The 19,788-nt window shown below is 50.7% G+C and overlaps 7 protein-coding genes across 7 annotated transcripts; 5 read left to right on the forward strand and 2 right to left on the reverse strand.

Annotated features, from left to right (window-relative positions):
- Positions 1–125: 125 nt before the first annotated feature.
- On the forward strand, positions 126–1,851 carry N7474_001687 (putative general amidase; the record flags this gene model as incomplete). Its single annotated transcript, XM_057193102.1, has 3 exons — positions 126–1,544; positions 1,599–1,683; positions 1,736–1,851. 3 exons carry the CDS (start codon positions 126–128, stop codon positions 1,849–1,851), a joined length of 1,620 nt encoding a protein of 539 aa, XP_057058055.1.
- A 33-nt stretch (positions 1,852–1,884) lies between these two features.
- Positions 1,885–3,417, reverse strand: N7474_001688 (Zn(II)2Cys6 transcription factor; the record flags this gene model as incomplete). Its single annotated transcript, XM_057193103.1, has 3 exons — positions 1,885–2,673; positions 2,748–3,191; positions 3,256–3,417. Coding segments are annotated over 3 exons (1,395 nt in total), but the record flags the coding sequence as incomplete, so codon positions are not given.
- Positions 3,418–4,060: 643 nt separating this feature from the next.
- Positions 4,061–5,545, reverse strand: N7474_001689 (putative endo-polygalacturonase; the record flags this gene model as incomplete). Its single annotated transcript, XM_057193104.1, has 1 exon — positions 4,061–5,545. One exon carries the CDS (start codon positions 5,543–5,545, stop codon positions 4,061–4,063), a length of 1,485 nt encoding a protein of 494 aa, XP_057058057.1.
- Positions 5,546–6,169: 624 nt separating this feature from the next.
- N7474_001690 (putative GPI anchored protein) lies at positions 6,170–7,403 on the forward strand (the record flags this gene model as incomplete). Its single annotated transcript, XM_057193105.1, has 2 exons — positions 6,170–7,047; positions 7,100–7,403. The coding sequence occupies 2 exons, from the start codon at positions 6,170–6,172 to the stop codon at positions 7,401–7,403; spliced, it is 1,182 nt and encodes a 393-aa protein (XP_057058058.1).
- Positions 7,404–9,003: 1,600 nt separating this feature from the next.
- On the forward strand, positions 9,004–11,283 carry N7474_001691 (glycoside hydrolase family 95 protein; the record flags this gene model as incomplete). Its single annotated transcript, XM_057193106.1, has 1 exon — positions 9,004–11,283. The coding sequence occupies one exon, from the start codon at positions 9,004–9,006 to the stop codon at positions 11,281–11,283; it is 2,280 nt and encodes a 759-aa protein (XP_057058059.1).
- A 2,159-nt stretch (positions 11,284–13,442) lies between these two features.
- Positions 13,443–16,276, forward strand: N7474_001692 (glycoside hydrolase family 95 protein; the record flags this gene model as incomplete). Its single annotated transcript, XM_057193107.1, has 7 exons — positions 13,443–13,605; positions 13,682–14,254; positions 14,320–14,947; positions 15,008–15,272; positions 15,343–15,665; positions 15,725–15,858; positions 15,936–16,276. 7 exons carry the CDS (start codon positions 13,443–13,445, stop codon positions 16,274–16,276), a joined length of 2,427 nt encoding a protein of 808 aa, XP_057058060.1.
- Positions 16,277–17,546: 1,270 nt separating this feature from the next.
- On the forward strand, positions 17,547–19,466 carry N7474_001693 (uncharacterized protein; the record flags this gene model as incomplete). Its single annotated transcript, XM_057193108.1, has 1 exon — positions 17,547–19,466. One exon carries the CDS (start codon positions 17,547–17,549, stop codon positions 19,464–19,466), a length of 1,920 nt encoding a protein of 639 aa, XP_057058061.1.
- Positions 19,467–19,788: the final 322 nt, after the last annotated feature.

Raw genomic sequence — 19,788 nt, forward strand, 5'->3', positions numbered from 1 at the left:
ATTGGCGATGAGGAAATCCACCCCGCATACACGAGGATGATGTACGCAAGATAACGGGTATAAATAAAGGCAACTATTTCATTTTTCAGTTCCTTCGTATCACTCGCATCTTCTCAAAGCAAAACATGACTGTCTCTACCTGGCAAGAGAAAGCCGCCGCCAAACGGGCCGAAGCAGACGCTAAAATCCCCTCCGAATGGCGACTGCCAGCAGATTTTCTTCAGCAGGTCAAGATCAACGACCAATGTGTCCTAGATGTGCCCTCAAAGTGTGGTCTTCTCTCCGCAGCGGAGCTTGCGATTACAGAAATCCAAGACGCAACGGCCTTACGAGACAAGCTCGCAGCGCAGGAATTGAGCGCCGTCGAGGTCGCGACTGCGTTCTGTAAGCGAGCTGCCATTGCGCAGCAGTTGACATGCTGCCTCACGGAAACCATGTTCCCACAGGCACTGGCTAGAGCGAAGGAGCTTGACGAACACATCAAAACAACAGGAAAACCCATTGGACCGCTCCACGGTGTGCCCATTAGTCTGAAGGAAACATTCAACGTGGAAGGCGTTCACACTTCGCTCGGATTTGTTTCGTTCTTGGACCGTCCACCAGCCACTCAGAATTCTGCCCTCGTGGCGATTCTTCTTGCGGCTGGAGCGGTGCTATATGTCAAAACGAATGTACCACAGACCATGATGACCGCAGACTCGCATAACAATGTCTTTGGTCGCGTGTTGAATCCCCATCGCGGCAATCTTACGGCCGGGGGTAGCAGTGGTGGCGAGGGAGCCTTGATATCGATGCGTGGATCGATCTTGGGCATCGGCACCGATATTGCAGGGTCAATCCGGATTCCAGCCTTGTGCTGTGGTACCGTTGGCTTCAAACCGAGTGTCGGTCGCGTGCCTTACGGCGGTCAAACTAGTGCTGGTCGTCCAGGAATGACTGGCATTGCCCCGGTGGCTGGACCCCTCTGTCACTCGGTTCGGGATGCAGAGTTGCTCCTTCGCGTGGTATACAATGCACCGGCGGATGATATGGATGACACGGCCCTTGGCTTTCCATGGATAGAGCCCGCCAAGCCGTTAAGCCAGACGCTCACCATTGGCCTTCTGCCAGAAGATCCACAGGCGCCGTTGCACCCCAACATGCAGAGGACTCTCGCGCTGGCCGCAGAAAAGCTGACTAGGGCGGGCCATCGTATCGTCGATCTATCGGGCCAAGTCCCGTTCCAGGCGTCGGCGTCAGATCTGTCATTCCGATTCTTCCGTATTGATCCAGATCAGACGCAGGTGCAGCATATCCGAAATGGTGGGGAGCCGCCCATTCCGTCTCTTCGATTCACTTATGACCTGGATGGAAAGGGAAGTGAGGCAACCCTTCGAGACTTGTTCGCCCTCAACGTCGCTAGAGCAGAAATCGCAGCCCAAATCCGCCGCGTGTACCTGGATAATCAACTTGATGTGATCATCGGGCCTGGATATCAGAGCACGGCAGTCCCTCATGACACGTATGGTGTTCCAATGTACACCGTCCTCGCCAACCTAGTCGATGTAGGAGTCTGCTTTGTGTAGACAGCGAAGAATTTTGCTGACCGTTCAATCTAGTACCCGGCCTGTGTCATTCCCTTTGGCAAAGCCAACTCCGTCGCTGATGCGAATTTTATTCGCAACGTAGACTATTACCCACCCTGTAAGGACTCATTCATAGCAATAAGTGAAGGTATCCATTCTAACTCAACTAGATGATCCGAAAGAGCTCGAGGGCGCGCCATGCCACGTGCAGCTGATCGGTCGTCGCCAGAAGGACGAAGCGTTAGTACGGCATGCGCAGATCGTGGAGGCCATTTTAGCGAAATAATCATTCAATGGCAGCATACAATAACATATCAGTTCAGGATGAGTCGAGCAAAATTTGTAATCGTCGTATTATCATATCTCCTTGGTTTTCCGTTGGTGACGCCCATATGCGTTTCAGCCGCGCCAGTAGTCGCACAGACTGCCCACGCCTCATTCGAGTACAAGGCGCAATTCTTCCCTGTACAAGACGCTGTTCGCCCTCATATAAGCAAATAGCACCGATAACAGCCACAGGCCAGAGCGCATAACTAAGCAAATATCGCTGAAGATCCAGCTGGGATAGAAGTGTGAGCCCTTCGCAGCCCAATGCCCGTATCTCAGCTGTTCTCTGTGCTGCCGACCGGATGCAATCCGTCTTTAATAGTAAGACTCGCATGGCCCGCACATAAAGGCTCTTTAAGGGGTCATCTGCACGGATGAGCTGCTCGTACTGTAAAACGCCGGCCTGCAAACGTGTCCATTGTTGACGTTCAATGACATTCAGGGGCTGCGATTTCCTGGCCAGACATGTCACATCTGCAATCATGAGGAAGAACTGGTATGGCTCGTCCAGAATAGGCTGCGTCGTGGGGTCTTCACGATTATTTGCCATCCTACTGGCCAAGTAGGACGCCATGCTGCCCGTTGGATTTCCATCCAGAGAGGGGTCAAATAGCATCATAAGCGTACTGTGGTAGAGAAACGATTCGATGCAAATGCGTTCAAACACAACGGCAGGCTGAGTTGCCCCTTGGAGGGCCTTGACTGGTTGTCGTTTGAAGAGAAGCGCACCAGCTGCTCCGATATGCACAGCTGTGTTTGGGGGCGCATCGGGTCGGAGATTCTGCAATACTTCCTTGTTAGCATTCCCCACTCCCAGCATTAGCTCAAAGGAAGTTCATCCAGGAACCCGCTTACTTCAAATAAACACAAGAAGATTGCCGTTGCCAAAAGACCATCCTCGTTACCGGCGTCAGGCGCATCCGCCATCCGATCCTGTAGACTGCGCAACGTATACAGGTAGCGCGCCGTAGCTACAGCGTCCTTCCCCAGATCGGCAGCCGCCATTGCGAGCAAGACAGCCATCAATGGTGGGAACTCCTGGGCCAGGCGAAGCAAATAAGATTGGTCGCAGCACTCAGGCACGCAATTCTGTCGCACAAGCCGCGGCATCACAGACGTGACGAAGTGGTCCCTCAAAGACTCATGCTCGTCGAGCTCCCGTGTCGGGGCGCTCCACCTCCGTCCTTCTCGTCGACGGCCATCAATGGGCTGCGAGGCATCTGTGGGCCAAGTACATGCAAGACTTTTGCCACGGCATCTCTGGCATTGTGGTCGGAACTCGTCGCATTTCTTGCGGCACTTGCGACCTAATCAACAGGCTGGGTCAACATACGCTTCCCCGAGAAGACTATTGAGTACTGACACTCCAGACAGCCAGTGCGCGTGCGCACTCGAGCTTTGGATTTGTGTGTTCCGGGCATAGGGTGCGAGTTTGAGAAGTGCGGGGAGGCAAAGTGAGGTTGATGGGGAAACAATATTTGGGCTGCTGCAGGCGGAACCCAGCAGCCTCCACGAAATCCTCCACCCTGTCACTCCACTAAAACATTTTTTTAGCGATGATCTATTACGAATGCAAGAGTCATACCCATTAATGGAAAGTAGTAGCTAGTCGGTGGCAGATCCAACTGGGCAAACCACGCAACGCAGGTGACGAGAAAAGTTCGATAACGCGCTGCTCGGGTATTGAAAAGACCGCGAATATCCCAAAATCTCTTGTCGGTTCCGTCGCGCCTGATGACTTGCTGCATCTCGTCCAGTCCTAATGCAACAACTCTAGAAGACGGATTTCCGTCTCCGTGGTATTCAATGAGGTTCTGGCGGGCTTCATCAATTCATAGATAAGTCTGCCTGAATAGCTTTTCTTAGTCTTAACTACTGTTCTCTGCTTTTATGACTTCAGTCACTTCCTTCCTTCTTTAGAATTAGACATGTCGTCACATCCCGGCGGATCTAAGACGCCACTAATGCCAGTAATGTTCCTCACATGTTACACCATGTTACTAACCGATTTTTGAGCCATAGAGGAAGAGGAAATTATATAGGAATTTTGCGAGAGATTGCACAGCTCACAAGCTGGTAGCCAAGTCAGAAGAAACCCTAGCCATCATATACTCATTCTCTACTCTTGCTTAATGCCGGCAGCCATGGGGCAGCAGATTGCAAAAGCATCATCTCTGGAGAAAGGATATGTTAAACACATGCTCATTCACAAACATGGGTATGTAGTCCGACTCCTTGTACCAAGCCGGCTTTTGCATCCCGTCCCATATGGTTAGCCCATTGATCTCCAGGCCCTCAAAGACGACATTAGTTATGTTGTGTTCTTGATCGTACCCCAGCACGAGGGACGTGAGACTATGGTTGCCATTGTAAACCATGTCCTTGATATAGACATTCTTGATTCCCCGGCCTGGCGAGGTGTTGTACATGGTATTGTCCATGACTCGCAGATTGACGAGCTGGCCATGGCGAAAATTCTCGACGCGGATATTTTCAACGTGGATGTTCTGTATCATATTGCTGTCGCCGGCGTTGATGGCAATGCATCCTTGGTACCAAAGTTGATACTCCCGATGATCCAATATGTCAATATTCTCTATCTTGATGCCATCCATTGTCTCGGGGTTCTGGGTATTTCCATGTGTTCCGATATTGATTGGGTGTGCGTAGTCGGCCCACAGCGAAGAGTCTCGAATGGTTATGTTCTTTGAGTCGCCATACCAGTTGTCACGGTGCTGGTATATGGCTACGTTGTCATCGGAGTTGCGGTGGAACACATTCTCTACGACCACGTCTTGGTCACAGAACAGATCCATACCGTCACCATTACCAGCCCAAGTGAACGACCGGAGACCAGACACAAGAACTCTCTTTGATGAACCAATAACGAGCCCGCTGTTGAATTGGATGACGTCCCTGACGATAATATCTGTGGAGTTGCCGACTTGCATATTGCCGCCGCTGCTTTTTACCACACCTCTTCCTCGTAACTGCGAGTTCGTAACATTGTTGAACTGCACGATTGTTGTCAGGACCCCTCCGCCGGCAAGATAAAGAATCTTGTTAGAAGGGACATTGAGCAGGCCGTCTTGTATGTACTGCATTGCTGTAGCTGAGCCATTATTGATGCCTGGGCCAAAGTAGAGCACGTCAGGATCGGAGGGGTCAGGCATGTCAGTCTCGAGCGGGTTTGTCATGAGGTTGAGCACATCCCAAATATTGCCATTGACCTCAACGACAATGTTCCTGGGTCGGTGCAGACTAAAGCTGACTACATTGCCGGACACGCTCGGTTTGATGCCGTATGACAGGGGCCTGACGGTAGCATTTTGAATCGGGCCGTTGTTATAGGTGATGGAAAGATGGACCGTGCCGGAAAAGTCAAAGTAGGCAACAGACATGTTGTGATAAATTCCCGCCCCGGAGGTTATGTTAGCCTCAGCTGCAAGTACTTGGTATGATGATACGAGATTGCTGGTAGCAGAATTCGCCGCCCGGGCTCGTATGGTATACGAGTCCATTATTGCTATCCCATCCGGGATGGAGTATGTCTTGACAACGTTATCATCGTGATTATTGTCCGTGGCCGAGACGCCAATGAGGTAAGTGAAGCGTAGGAGATACAATATGAAGATGGATGTTATGCTCGTCATGGTTGTGGTTGCCGTCGCTGGCCGGACCTGGTGATCGAGGACGAACCTATTTTATAGTCGGAAGCTTGCCCAAGTGTTATGAGGAGGCATGGAATCTCCAAAACCCACCTTTATCGGGCAGGCCCATCATAACATTGCTACCTTTGTAGCGCTTGAGCTCCATTCGGAAGCTCGCCGGGAGCTACTCCGCCCACCGTTACCTATAGAAAAAGGCCCCCAGAGCTCCGTAGCAGTGGCGAGGTAATTAACCGACGGGACATTCTGCGTTCCCGAGATTGACCCCGCATAGTCTCCTTAATTTCGCCACACAGCCGTCTGTTACGCAGGATATGAAGATCTCTCCCAAATTATCAGTATGAAACTGGTAACTGTATGAATCAACTCAAACGTTTTATGGGCAAGTATATTACATACTTCTTAGCAGCACGTTGACATGGTAATTCGCGAGCGGACAAAGGACCGGTGACACATCCGATGGTGATGAAGTGTGTTCTCTAATGGAAGAATTCTATAAAAATTAGGATATAAAAAGCTCCAGACCCCCGCTTCCCTCACAATAAAGACATTCCACAGCCCAAGAACGTCATTCCATAGACGGAGAACAATACCCGCCTCCTTCCAACCATGGCTTCTCAAGTCGTTTGTGTTATAGCAATTCTCGCGACCGTTTCCCGGGCCTTTGTTCATCCTGGTCTTCTACACACAGATGCTGACTTTGAACGCATTTCTGCGTTGGTCGTCGATCAATCTGAACCGTGGTATACCGACTGGCAGCTGATGCTTAATAACTCTCATTGCCAGTCAACTTATACACCAAACCCGCAATCTATTGTCTACCGCGGGTACGACGGAACTCATGCCGAGAATTATCAGGCCCTCTATAACGATGCCGCGGCCGCTTATCAGCTAGCTCTTCGTTGGAGAATTGGGAACGATTCGGCATACGGAGACGCTGCAGCTAACGTGCTGAATGCGTGGGCCTCGACACTAACCGACATAACCGGCACATCGGACGCTGCTCTTGCAGTAGGAATCTACGGCTATCAGCTAGCAAATGCTGCTGAAATCCTGCGCAGTTATAGCGGCTGGAGCTCGTCTGACCAGTCAGCCTTGGCTTCCATGTTCGATGATGTTTTTGTTGCCGAGAGCCTGTACTTTCTGAATACACACTATGGCCAGGACGATGTTCACTTCTTCGCCAACTGGGACATTTGCAATTTGGCGGCCATGATGGCCATTGGAGTCTTCAACGACAATCAGACCCTGTATGACTATGCACTTAATTACGCTCTGACGGGACCATCCACAGGCGCTTTGCCTCGTTTCGACATAGCCAATTTTACCGAATCTGGAACCAATAAACCCCTTGTTGAGGGCCAGGAGGCTGGACGTGACCAGGGCCACGCAACTCTCGACTTCGCGCTATACGGTGTTCTCGCACAGCAGGCATACAACCAAGGGGACGACATATTCGCCGCCTATAACAACGAAATTCTAGCGGCGTAAGCCAACTAACAGCCAAATTTCGGCCGACCCCATACTGACCGAGAATAGATCTGAATACTGTTCCAAGTACAACGTAGGTCAGGACGTCCCATTCACAGCCTATAGTTCCGATGAGGGCAATTTCACGGAGGTTGCGAGCGGCTCACGCTACGCGATACGCCCAGGATTCGAGCTCATATATGCCCACTATGCTGGAGTGAAGGGGATGGATGCGTCGTGGACAGGGCTCTACCGCGACATGGTTAACGGCAATTCGACGGACGGCGTGGAGGGTGGTGGTGGTGACTATGGTGGCGACAGCGGCGGTTATGACGGTTTGGGGTACGGCACACTGCTCTACCGTCTTTCGTGATATATGTGCGAATGCTTTCTGGCTTTGCTGCCACAGGCAATCCTTAGTGCGTCTGTTAGTACTATTTTGGCAACATAGCTTGGTGATATTTATCAATTGCTCAGCCCTAACCGTGCCATCAAATCGAATCCGCGGGAATCAAGCCTCTTACTATCTCCAATATAACTAGTGTCTAACTTCAAAGTTGAAAAGCAATCCAATGGAATTCGAGTTCACGAAATAGATCATATGTCTTCTGCGCAGGAAAAGATATCATAAGATTGTCGTCTGCTAATAGTCTTGCTTTCAACCAGCGTCTAGATATCGCTCAAACTGTTCCCTGCGAGACTCTGTCAGGACTGCGAGGATTTCGCCGTTGTATCCGATTGACCCTTACAGAGTGAGAGCCAATAGTAGAAGTGCGTTTTGCATTGGGTCTAATTGCTGAAAATCCTGCGAATATTCTATCTGGAATGTTTTTCATACGCTCCCAAGCTGTAAATTTACTGTTCCAGCCCTTGCAGGTGACGATATCTTCATACCAAGGTGAAACCAGTCTGGAACTCAAACGGCCTGGCATACAACATCGGGTTTTTAAGACGGCGGAGAACCACAGGAGCCTGAGCCGAGACTTTGTTCGGCGTAATCCAACGACAGCCGCAGCTCAACAACCTGGCGGACGTCTAGCGGGTGAGCTGCGCGGTCAAGTCTCCTGAGGCCATTCGTAGGGAACAAAGAGGGACGCAACATCTGCATCTTCTCAAGCTGGCGCTTCGAAAGGCAACGTGCTATAATGGAACTTCCAGACGCCATTGAGGCTCTGGTAGTACTTACTGTACTCGCGCTCAAAACTCAACGTGGCATCCTCATCGTGATAGTGGAAGAAGTGTGCTCATGCAGGCAGACGGTTACGTTGGAGTACCTTCAGGTTGGCCCAATCTGGTGGCTATGCTGGAAAAGCCATGACGGCAATATGTTGCACGTGTGTGCAGTGATGGCAAGAAAGGGATGGAGACAGCCCTCTCGAAATGTAGATTAAAATGAGTTGGCAAACGTTTGGGATCTGCAAACGGACGACCAGCCCCTTGGAGCGCGGAGCCTGGAGTACTTTCACATTCAAGGATGCATGGAGGTCGTTAGGGGCGTGTATCCCTACGAATGTTTTTGGGCAACCTCTCTAGTCTTCATCCCTTGAAATTACCCGTCGGATATTTGAGCCAGAGCGTCCAGTCGGCTTCGTCCCATGAAGGCGTGGCGCTTAGTCACGGGTTTAATGGGAACAGCTGTGAGAAAAGCGCTACACGGAGTCGGAGTCAAAGTCTGACCAAGCGCCTGACGAGAGCGGAAAGGCGAAAAGCCAGGTGAGGATTCAGATGGTCGGATTCGGTGAATATTTATAGCCTTGTCAGCAGCCACAGATTGCTGGTGAAACAGACCACAAGTTCACCTGATTTGAGCTGCAGCTCTTGACCAATGCTGCTTTTTCGCATACTTGACGACGTCTTACCTTCGTATGCGGGCATTTCTCTCAACATTCTACCTGCTCGCCTCTATCCGCAGTACTCCGGCATAAGAAGAACAGAACGGGCTGTGGCAGTAGCTTCCTAAGCGGCCAAATACAATGGCAGCATATGAACCTGATCCGTCGCTCCAACTGCACTATACCACGCCCGCTGCCGAGTGGGCACAGGCGCTTCCTGTCGGCAATGGCCGATTTGGTGCCATGATCCATGGGCGGACCGACACCGAGCTCCTGAGTTTGAATGAGGACTCGGTGTGGTACGGGGGGCCGCAAGATCGCACGCCAAGAAATGCCCTCGAGAATTTACCGCGCTTGCGCCAGTTCATTCGGAACGGGCTCCATCGCGAGGTCGAAAAGCTGATGACAACAGCGTTTTACGGCGCGCCGACAAGTATGCGGCACTACGAGCCACTGGGAACCTGTCACATTGATTTCGACTACGGAGATGTCAACCAGGAGGTTACAAATTACCGTCGTGTCCTTGACTTGGGGAATGCCACTCAGTCTATCTCTTACCAGGTGGCAGCACAGGGTGGCAACTCTAGTCCCATTAATGTTAAGCGAGAAATTATTGCTAGTTATCCTGACCAAGCCATGTTGATGAGAATCACGTCGGGCAGGAAAATCCGCCTTGTTCTAAGGCTAGCTAGGTCGAACGAGGTGGAACACCAGACAAATGACTTCGTCGACACCAACCGTGCGATAGACAACACAATCGTCCTACATGCAACACCAGGCGGGCGCGGAAGCAACCCTTTGTGCTTGGCGCTCGGCGTCGTCTGTGATGACGACGGCTCAATCGAGGTTTGTGGAAATTCCTTGATCGTCAACTCTGCATCCTGCAAGGTTGCCCTCGGCGCACAGACGAGATATCGCTGCAAAAACGTTGAGGCCGAAGCTATGAATAACGTTCTTTCCATATTGTGCAAATCTTGGGAGGCAGCATTGTCAGCTCATGTCGAAGATTACCGGTCACTGTTCGGCCGCATGAGTCTCAGGATGTCGCCCGACGCAAACAATGTACCCACCGACAAACGTATTCTAGACCATCACGACCCGGGTCTCTTCGCTTTGTATCACAACTACGGCCGGTATTTGCTGATTTCCAGCAGCCGCGACGGATACAAACCTCTACCAGCAAATCTTCAAGGTATCTGGAACAATTCGTTCACACCGCCTTGGGGCTCAAAATATACTATCAATATCAACACCCAGATGAATTACTGGCCAGCCCCTGTCTGTGGACTGGCCGAATGCATGATTCCTCTCGTGGAATTACTGGAACGCATGGCGGAAAGAGGTCGAAAGACGGCGCAGGTGATGTACGGCTGTCGCGGTTGGTGCTGCCACCACAACACCGACATATGGGCCGATACCGACCCGCAGGATAGGTGGTTGCCAGCCACAGTCTGGCCCTTTGGCGGAGTGTGGATCTGCAATGATGTGGTTCAGCTACTGCACTACCATTATGATCCAACCCTCCATCAGCGATTGAGATCTATACTCAGGGGCGCTGTTGAATTTCTTCTTGACTTCCTGATCCCTTCGGACTGCGGCCAATATCTTGTTACGAACCCATCTTTGTCTCCCGAAAATTCGTATATCGATTCATCTGGTGAAGCTGGCATTTTTTGCGAAGGCTCAGTAATGGATATTGATCTAGTCCGGACAGCTTTCAGGCTGTATGTTTGGAGTGAGGAAACCCTCCGCACTCCGGCAGCCGAGAGTGATATTCTCTCAAAGGTTCGAGATGCACTGGGTCGTCTCCTACAACCTATCATAAGCCCTGCTGGTCGGATCCAGGAGTGGGGTTTGAGGGATTATGGCGAGCTCGAGCCTGGCCACAGACACACTTCACACCTATTTGGACTCTATCCGGGTGACTCATTACGAAATGATCCAGCTTTATTGGATGCTGCCAGGAATGTTCTGGCCCATCGCGCCGCGCACGGTGGTGGCCATACAGGTTGGAGTCGTGCTTGGCTTATTAATTTGCACGCCCATCTGCCCGACCCTGACGGCTGTGGCCAGCACCTCCACAACCTCCTCACAACGTCGACACTGCCGAACATGCTCGACAACCACCCCCCTTTCCAAATCGATGGCAACTTTGGCGGCTGCGTTGGGATCCTGGAGTGTCTCGTTCAGTCGCACTTCCAGTTCGAGGACAACGACACTGTATACGTGACGCTGCTGCCATCTCTTCCGCCGGACTGGAAGCAGGGACGGGTCGAGGATGTTTGCGTCAGGAGAGGCTGGTCAGTCTCGTTCCAATGGAAGGAAGGCAAAATTGTCAACCCGATCAATCTACGAGCCAGCGCAGCGGCCCTCCAAGAATGTAAGAATTTCTGTACCCGGTGGCACGGCGGTTCTAGTTGAAGGCGCAGGGGAGCATCAGGTCCAGGTATAAGTCATCGAGGGGCTGAAGAACTCTGACCATGTCAAGGCAGCACTATATGTTTGAAGGGGCACAAGACATGTGCTCATCATGTCTTCGCTCTAAACCGTGCTGAAGCAGAGTTCATACAAAGGCTTTCGTCGTCTATTCCAATTGCCACGTTTTATTTGGAAGTACAATAGCCTGCTGACAGTGGCCATGACCAAAGCGTGTTTTATATGTCTAAATTGCGCCGGGATAATTGCCCAACTGCTATGCCTGTGGGTATACAGGCCCCAAATGTTCCGTATAATTGTCTCAAGCCGGCTACTATCTTCGTAATATATAACTGTGTCCGCATGACCATTGGTTGTCATATGGGCCATGATAGAGCTATCTTTGTGGCCTCCACCACGAATAAGGAGCTGAAGTTATGTATTAACATGGGCCTAGTGAACACCTGCGACTGACGGACAGTTGTGTATGCCTCCGACAGGAGGGATGGGCCTGGTACTTTGGCCATTTGATGGTCATGGGTCTTTAGATCGTTCGCGTAAGCGGGACTTTTGCGAGTCCAGGCGATGAGAGACAGCCCTAGCAACGTCAGACAAAGTACGCCATAACAAGAATTCCACTTGCCTGGGTCACGACTTGTCTATCCGTGCATGCCTTCGTCACCACATGAATTCGCAAGGCAGCGGAGAACCCATTGAACGTCAATTTCCTGAGTTAACCCTGCATTATTAGTCACCTCTGCCTATGTCCGGTGGTTAAGCCACAGCTATCCTCGTTATGGTAACGCGGGGTATCCTCAGCGAGCGTAAACCGGCGCCGCGGAGCAGGTGCCGGAGGCACTCCTGGAAGTATCCCACCAGTCCTAAGGGCGGACCCGAAACGTACTGACTTGAAAATAATAAGCGAACGCAAAGACTTTTAAAATTGATCTTGACAGGAAATTAGCCGACGGTAGGGTTGGTAGACACATTGTCATTTCCGCGGCTTTCTGTCATGTCGCTAGCCCCATCGCTGCGCCAATTCGAGTAGTACGAATGATAACAGAAGTAGAGGATTCAAATTTCTCTGCCTGAATAGTTCATTGTCTCTGAACCCCCAGGGGCCAAGACCAGTCAGTACGCTCACGCCGGAATGAATCCAGCAGGAATGTCCGGCCGGTCCTACAGTAAGTGATTTGAGTTAAATGTAAAGACTGAACGCGCTGACTGGGTGTTCGTAAAATAATAGCTAGATCTTATGCTGATGAGCATGACCAGCAGCTTGTCTTGTTGTGGATTGGCTTTCAGGGATAGTCCTTGCAGTTGTTCCGATCATAACCGTCATCTTGCTGCACGTATTGTTTGGAGGTAGCATATTCGACATATGGACTGCTCAAAGTTACTTGTCTCTCTTAAATCTTTTTTCAGCCCTCTGAAATGAACGGGACTGAAGCTGTGATGCTACCAGTAGCCCTATTGCAACTATGACCATGTTGGGCACTGATTCCGGTGCGAATGTGCGCATTTAGATTATTGTAGAGCTCGCAAAACTTGAGCTGTGTTACCGGCCAGTCGCTCGCGAAAATTATAGGACCCAAAGATTACTTTCGGATGTGGCAATAGCGACAAGAGATAGTATGTAAATATCAGAAGTAGCCTTTGGCCAGCGTCCTACCGTCAAGTAATGTTCTCAGTGACAACTGAGAAAGACCTCCCAATTGGGCGACGGTAAGCAGGTTGCGTCGGGATGGAGAAATCGGCAATGACCCCGGTGGTGGTCGGCGTTGGCTCTGTCCCGGCTTGGTCAAAGGGAACTTGGGACGAAATGAAAATTGCCCTCGTCTTGCACACGACATCTAACGAGGCCTAACGCGAATTAATGCACCCCCAATTTCCACATCGCATATGGGGTTAGGATGGACCGAGGGTTGGTGGCGGAAGATGAAGCGGAAGGTATACTGGTCTTTCTGGAAGTGACTGGAGATCATTGCCTGGATGGAAAACAACTCACGCCACGGCCTCAAACCCGACGGCAAATTGTTTTGACGTAAGGCTTGCTGGATTTTACCCGGGCAAGCTGAGCTAGACAACATTATAACAACAGTACACCTGGCCCCGACTGGCCTGCGAGCAAGGTCGTTATTTACTAACTGCTTGAGTAATTTTCAATGCCCGAGGCTATCAGGATGGCTTTCAAGACAATAGTGACCTTTTGCGAGCTGCTTCAATTTGTTTCAGCCGCCACGGACCCAAATAATCTTCGTCTCAAGTTCGGTTCGCCAGGCAAAATCGGCAATACATCGAAGGAGTTCGTGAACGCCTTCCCAATTGGTAAGTCAAACGATGAGATCATCCACCCTGATAGATATGCAAGTTCGATATGAGCATTGACGTCTCTGCAATGAAGGCAATGGTAGGCTAGGTGGGGCCATCTACGGCCAGCCCGTTGAAGAGGTCATCACAATCAATGAAGACTCTATATGGTCCGGACCAGAAGTAGACCGTATTAGCAAAATCGGACTAGGCCATCTCCCTTCTGTTCAGAGGTCTCTGTTAAATGGAGATATCACCGGGGCTCAACATGAGGCCATCGTCAACATGGTTTCGAACCCGCAGACTGGTCGAAGTTATGCTTTTCTTGGTGATGTGGCCCTTCACTTCGACCATGGCAACTACTCTCACTATAGCCGGGTTCTGGATATGGAGAATGCGACAGTGTCCATTTCGTATGATGTTGATGGCGTGGTTTTTGAAAGGACCTTCTTCGCCAGCTACCCCGACAAGGTTATCATAGGGAGAATTACCTCAACTATGAAGAAAGCGCTTTCGTTCTCTGCACGTTGGAATCGGCTTGGACTGAACGAAAGCACGCGGAATGGTTGTGTTTATAGCAACGGCAAAAACACTGTGACAGTCAATGCCGAGCCTGTGGACGGCCCTCCTCATTACGCGGGCCAGATTTTTGTTACCAGCCCTGATGGTGAGAAACATTGTCGAGGCGCCAGCCGATCATATCCGCGCAACGCGATATTAACTCTTCCCCAGGCCAAGTCTCGATCACCGAAAACATCATCTCAGTGGTCAATGCAAGCGAGGCAACTATACTAATATCGGTGGAGACTGATTACTGGAATGAGAATGCATCGCCCAACGACCTGGATCAGCTGGTCTCTTCCCAGGTAGCTAACGCGCACCGCCGAGGCTTCTCGCTACTTCAAAAACGCCATATCAGCGACTTCCGTCAATACTTTGACCGAACATCGTTAAGTATTGGTTCTGTCTCGGCCAGCTCGGCTAAGGATACAAATCTGAGATATGCCGCGTTCAACTCCACCGGCGACCTTGGGCTTGTGGTAAACCTGTTCCAGTTTGGACGATACTTATACATTTCCAGCAGTCGCCCAGGATCTTTACCGCCAAACCTCGTCGGTATATGGAACAACAACGATGATCCAGCATGGGATGGCGCATTCACAACAGACCTCAACGTGGAAATGTTTCATTGGCAGGCTAATTTGGTTGGCTTATCGGACCTTCAGCAACCGCTATTCGACTTCACCCAGCGGCGTGTGATGCCTAATGGTGGTATCACTGCAAAGGCTCTGTATAACTGCAGCGGCTGGGTAGCCCACACGAACAACGACCTCTGGGGAGATACCGCTCCGTGGTACAAGTGCGTAGCTGCCAAGCGTTGGCGCGCAGAGATTACGGTTCACTGACTAAAAGATCGCAGTGGCACGACCTGGACCTTCTGGCCCACAGGAGGTGCCTGGCCCATGGTTCAAGCGTTCGAGCACTATCGCTTTACCGGGGATAAAGGCTTCTTGAGGTACCAGGTGTTGCCAATTTTGACCGGGCTTGTGGAGTTCTTCAACGATTTTCTCATCGAAAAAGACGGGTACCTCGTCACCGCGCCTAGTATTTCGCCAGAAAATTCGTATCTCACTCCTGAGAATGTCACAGGAGGGATGACCTTTGGTCCGACATCTGATAATCAGGTACGTTGCCGCAGGATCCACCTGTTATGGGTTGAAGGCCACAGCCGATAAATTTCGTCTTCCGCTTCAGATACTGCGAGAGATATACAAAGACTTCCTTCTGGCCTCTGACCTCTTAGGCTCGACATACCTTGTCGAGCGGGCCAAGACTGTTTTGAGTAAAATCCGGTCACCCGTTCTGGGTGATACGTCTGGCCGAATCCGACAGTGGTGGTATGCGGATTTTGAACCAGTTCAATCCAACGGAGCTATGATGGCTCCACTGCTGGCGCTCCATCCCTTCGCTCAGATAAATTACTGGGACTCGCCACCGGAATGGATCACGATGGCGGAGAAGACTATCGAGTTTTTCCAATCGGATCCGTACAGTGTTGTTTCGTGGTGGAACGCATGGTTAGCTTTCTCCAAGCCGATAACCTGCTGCAGAGCTTGGCACTTAACTCAAATTTTAGGCCCATCATTTATTATGCAAGACTCCGCAATGGAAAAATGGCATACGACTCGGTCAAGAGGGTTTTGAACAACGTCGCAACTTCTGGGGCGACATGGACCCTCAACAATGGAGAGTACCAGATAGACGGCAATCGTAAGTGCAAGCATTACCATCTCGTGAAACCCATGGCAGAAGCTAGGTTTGCTGAACATTCATTTTTTGACTACTAGTCGGTGCAGTTGCCGGAATTGCAGAAATGCTGTTGCAGTCACAGGGACCTGAGTTTATTTATCCCATGTATATCCTGCCGGCTCTACCTCATGAGTGGCCTGAGGGAAGCGTGACCAATTTGGGTGCCAGGGGAGGCTTTGAGGTCAGCATCTGGTGGAAAGACGGCCTCTTTAGCCGCGCTGAAATCCGCTCTAACCTTGGTCGGCCTCTCAACGCTACTGTTGGAAGCCTTGGAGGATCAGAATTCACGGTGAAGGGTGCCGGCTTACAGAGTGAAAAAGGCCATGTCGAGTTTGATACCACTCAAGGCAAAGTGTACACACTAACACGGGCTTGGTAGAAATGGCTTTTCAGAAAGGTTAGGAGGTTGTCCGTTACAATGTGTTCTGCAAATCGAATGACGGCGGTTGGAGACGTTCTCATCTTATAAGGAAATGAACATGTATATTTTCGTCCTGGCTCGTTGCAATGTCCAAGGCCACAGCAAGATCACATGCAGAATACTCAACTTATGTACAGTTCATTTTCCCCGATCGTGTTCAAAAATCCGCAAAGAATCTTGAAATCCCGTGAGAGGTGTTGCGTGGCGGAAACTGAACCCCTAATTTTTAACGCCTATCTAATATACTGCCTTGTTCGACAGCCCCAACGCAGTTATCCATATTGTTCATCAGTCGCTGAATTGCATGTCAAGCCAACGCGGCCAATTGACCTGGTGCCAGTATTGAACAGTACTCACGTGGACCTCAGCCTTCGGGCACCAGCAACCACCAGCGATTCCAAAGGAGCGCCGTACTAACTCGGTGTCACATCCAGAATACATGAGCTTCACCTCCCCTTGGTAAAGGGACATTTACAATGACACCACCGTCACTACAATACATTCATTAGCTTGACACCAGAGTAATCTTCGCAAAAGGGCGAGCCGACATGGGAGGCATTATCCTGACCGTATGTGGCTATTCGCCTTCTTCCGTCGGTAGATCAGCATCACCATCGCCTCATATCTCCTCAGTGGCTATCCAGGATAGAATACCACATTTTGCCTGGTAAGTATTTTGCTTGCCCAACCAAATGATCGGCGACTGTTAGGATGCGTAAAATGAGTTCCGGTAAATTATATAAAGGATTGCGCTACGGCGAACTACCCGACGGGATACTCAGCCAGCTTTTATTTACCCGTCTTTCCGCAAGATCCTCCGGACCCCGGACTACCCTGCTCCATCAATGGTGGAGAATGCGGGTCTGTATGCATGTATCGACGTGACTTTGCATTCACGCTATACTGCAAGGCGCTCGGCATGGCTCGGAGGCGCTGAAAGAAAGATTTTAATTGCGGAGTAGGTCTCAGATTTCACAGCCACGCAGGGTAGCCATTAGTTAGTTGACTGGGATATAGATACATCGAGGGCCCTGTTTGCCTTCGAGCTTCATCTTTCTACTTCTCATGCAGCTTTCATTCCGGTCCAGGCACTCTTCGCACCTAATCATCAAGCTGTTGGTCAGAAGCCATGTTTTTCACACATGCACCTCGGCATTGGGCCAGCACCCGTGTTACCGCCTTGTTGGCAGCCTTGATCTTAGCTTCATGCCCCACAGGGCATGCGTCCATGCAAAACATCAATACCGGCTTCACATATGACAATTCCACATTTTACCTTCATGGAAGCCCCTACCAGATCATTGGTGGTCAGATGGATCCCCAGCGAGTTCCGCGTCAGTACTGGGAAGATCGTCTGTCCAAAGCTCGGTCAATGGGCTTGAATACCGTATTTTCCTACATTTACTGGAACAAACTGGAGCCACGTCCAGGAGAATGGGACTTTTCAAGTGGCAACGACATCGCTGCCTGGTTTGAGCTTGCAAAAAAAGTCGGTCTCGCTGCAGTCGTCCGCCCTGGTCCGTATATCGGTGCCGAGCATGAGTGGGGCGGCCTCCCATCTTGGCTGCAAGAGATTCCTTATATGCAGATTCGACGCAATAACGCGCCCTTTATTAACGCAACTAAGAGCTACTTTGATCATATCGGAGAGAGGCTGGGCCCATTGCAGGTTACAAACGGAGGACCTCTGATCATGTGCCAAGTTGAAAATGAATTCGGCAGCTTTGCACAAGTCAATGGTGAAAGTCAGTCATCAAACCACCAATACATCGAGGCTCTCAGAGATAGCCTACGCAGTAACTTTGATATCACTCTGTATTCAACGGATAGCGGAAACGTTCAGAACCTGGAACAGTCCGTCGTACCAGGGGTACTGGCTGAAGTAGATGGCCAAGCAGTGAGCGGCTTCGAGGCTCGACAGTCTTTCACCGAGTATCCTTCAAGCGCTGGACCACTGCTCGATGGCGAGTACTACACAACCTGGTTTGACAGTTGGGGTACCAACGCGACGCATGTCATGGCCGGCGGTACCTACTTCCAGTCTCTGTACGCCAACGACGACATCCAATATGTGCTCCAAAGCAACAACTCAATCAGCTTTTACATGTTTCATGGCGGCACAAATTGGGAATTTGACAACTCTTGTCTATGGGATGGAAATGGCTACTTGGACCCTGTTACTACCAGTTACGACTATGGCGCGCCTCTTGATGAGTCAGGTCGTGTTACCAGTCTCTACAGCACCCTCAGGAGCCTCATTGAAGACTATGGCAGAGACTCGACTAGCCTCCCGTCGATACCGATCAATGTGCCATTGATGAGCACGCCAAAGATGCATCTTTCTCCTGTCGCAAGTCTCTTTCAGAATCTTGGTGAACCAAAAGTTCAGTCTTCTGACCCGATGTACATGGAGCAATTAAACCAGTCATACGGATATGTCCTCTACGAGCATACGGTAAGGTCAGCCATCAAAGGCCCTGTTGTTGCAGGCGACTATCCGCGGGACCGCATAATTGTTTTCGTCAACGGCGAACGCAGAGGAGTCCAGGACATGATTTACAACAACCCGCCGCCAATTGACGTATCGCTCTCGCCAGGTGATACACTGCAGCTGCTGGTAGAAAATCTCGGCCGCGTCAGTTTCCAGCAATACATGGACGATCAGAGGAAGGGCATTGTGGGGAATGTCACCGTCAGTGGGGTGATCCTGCGAGATTGGTCCATGTATTCACTGCCACTCGTCTCCCTGCCGAGTCATGTGAGATCCGTCGCAGGCACTACTTTATCTTCTCGTTCACACGACGAGGTAGAGCGCAAGTTAGGATCTCTTACGTCTCCAGTGTTCTTCGCCGGAATCTTGGAAAGCACCGTGGCTGGAGACGACGACTCTGCACGGGATACATTCCTGCACCTCGAGGGCATAACCAAAGGTGTGGTTTACGTCAATGGTTATAACATTGGCAGGTATTGGGTAATTGGTCCCCAGCAGAGTTTGTACGTGCCGGGATGCTTTCTTAAAAGGAGCGGTCGGAACGATGTAGTTGTGTTGGAATTGGAGCCTAGAAATGGCTACATGCCAGCTGCGCAAGGACACCCCACTCGAATATGGGGTAATAACTACGATCCCGATGCACCATACCAGCAGTAGTTTGAGTATCGAGGCAGGAACTCCCAGATGTTTAGTTGAGCTCCCTTTCCTCCCAGTTGGCAAACTTGGTGGCTTAACTCAGGCTCAAATAGTAGCTAGAATGCCTTCGGAGTGGGAAATATAGCTACAATGTTTATTACCCGCCATGACTTTTTGGAGCCGTCCACTAATTTGATTTTGACTTTTTGTTTGAAGTTATGAGTTCGTCACGGTGCAGGACTGGTCGCAATCCCGGCCATAAGCTAGTGAAGTCCGGGATAACTGCCGAAGTCTCGCTAGTGAGGGCCCTACTACTAGGAGGCTGATAGCGGTCTCTGAACAA

This window comes from Penicillium riverlandense, assembly GCF_028828495.1.
Source record: "Penicillium riverlandense strain IBT 135883 chromosome Unknown utg000001l_segment0_segment0, whole genome shotgun sequence".
NCBI lineage: Eukaryota > Fungi > Ascomycota > Eurotiomycetes > Eurotiales > Aspergillaceae > Penicillium > Penicillium riverlandense.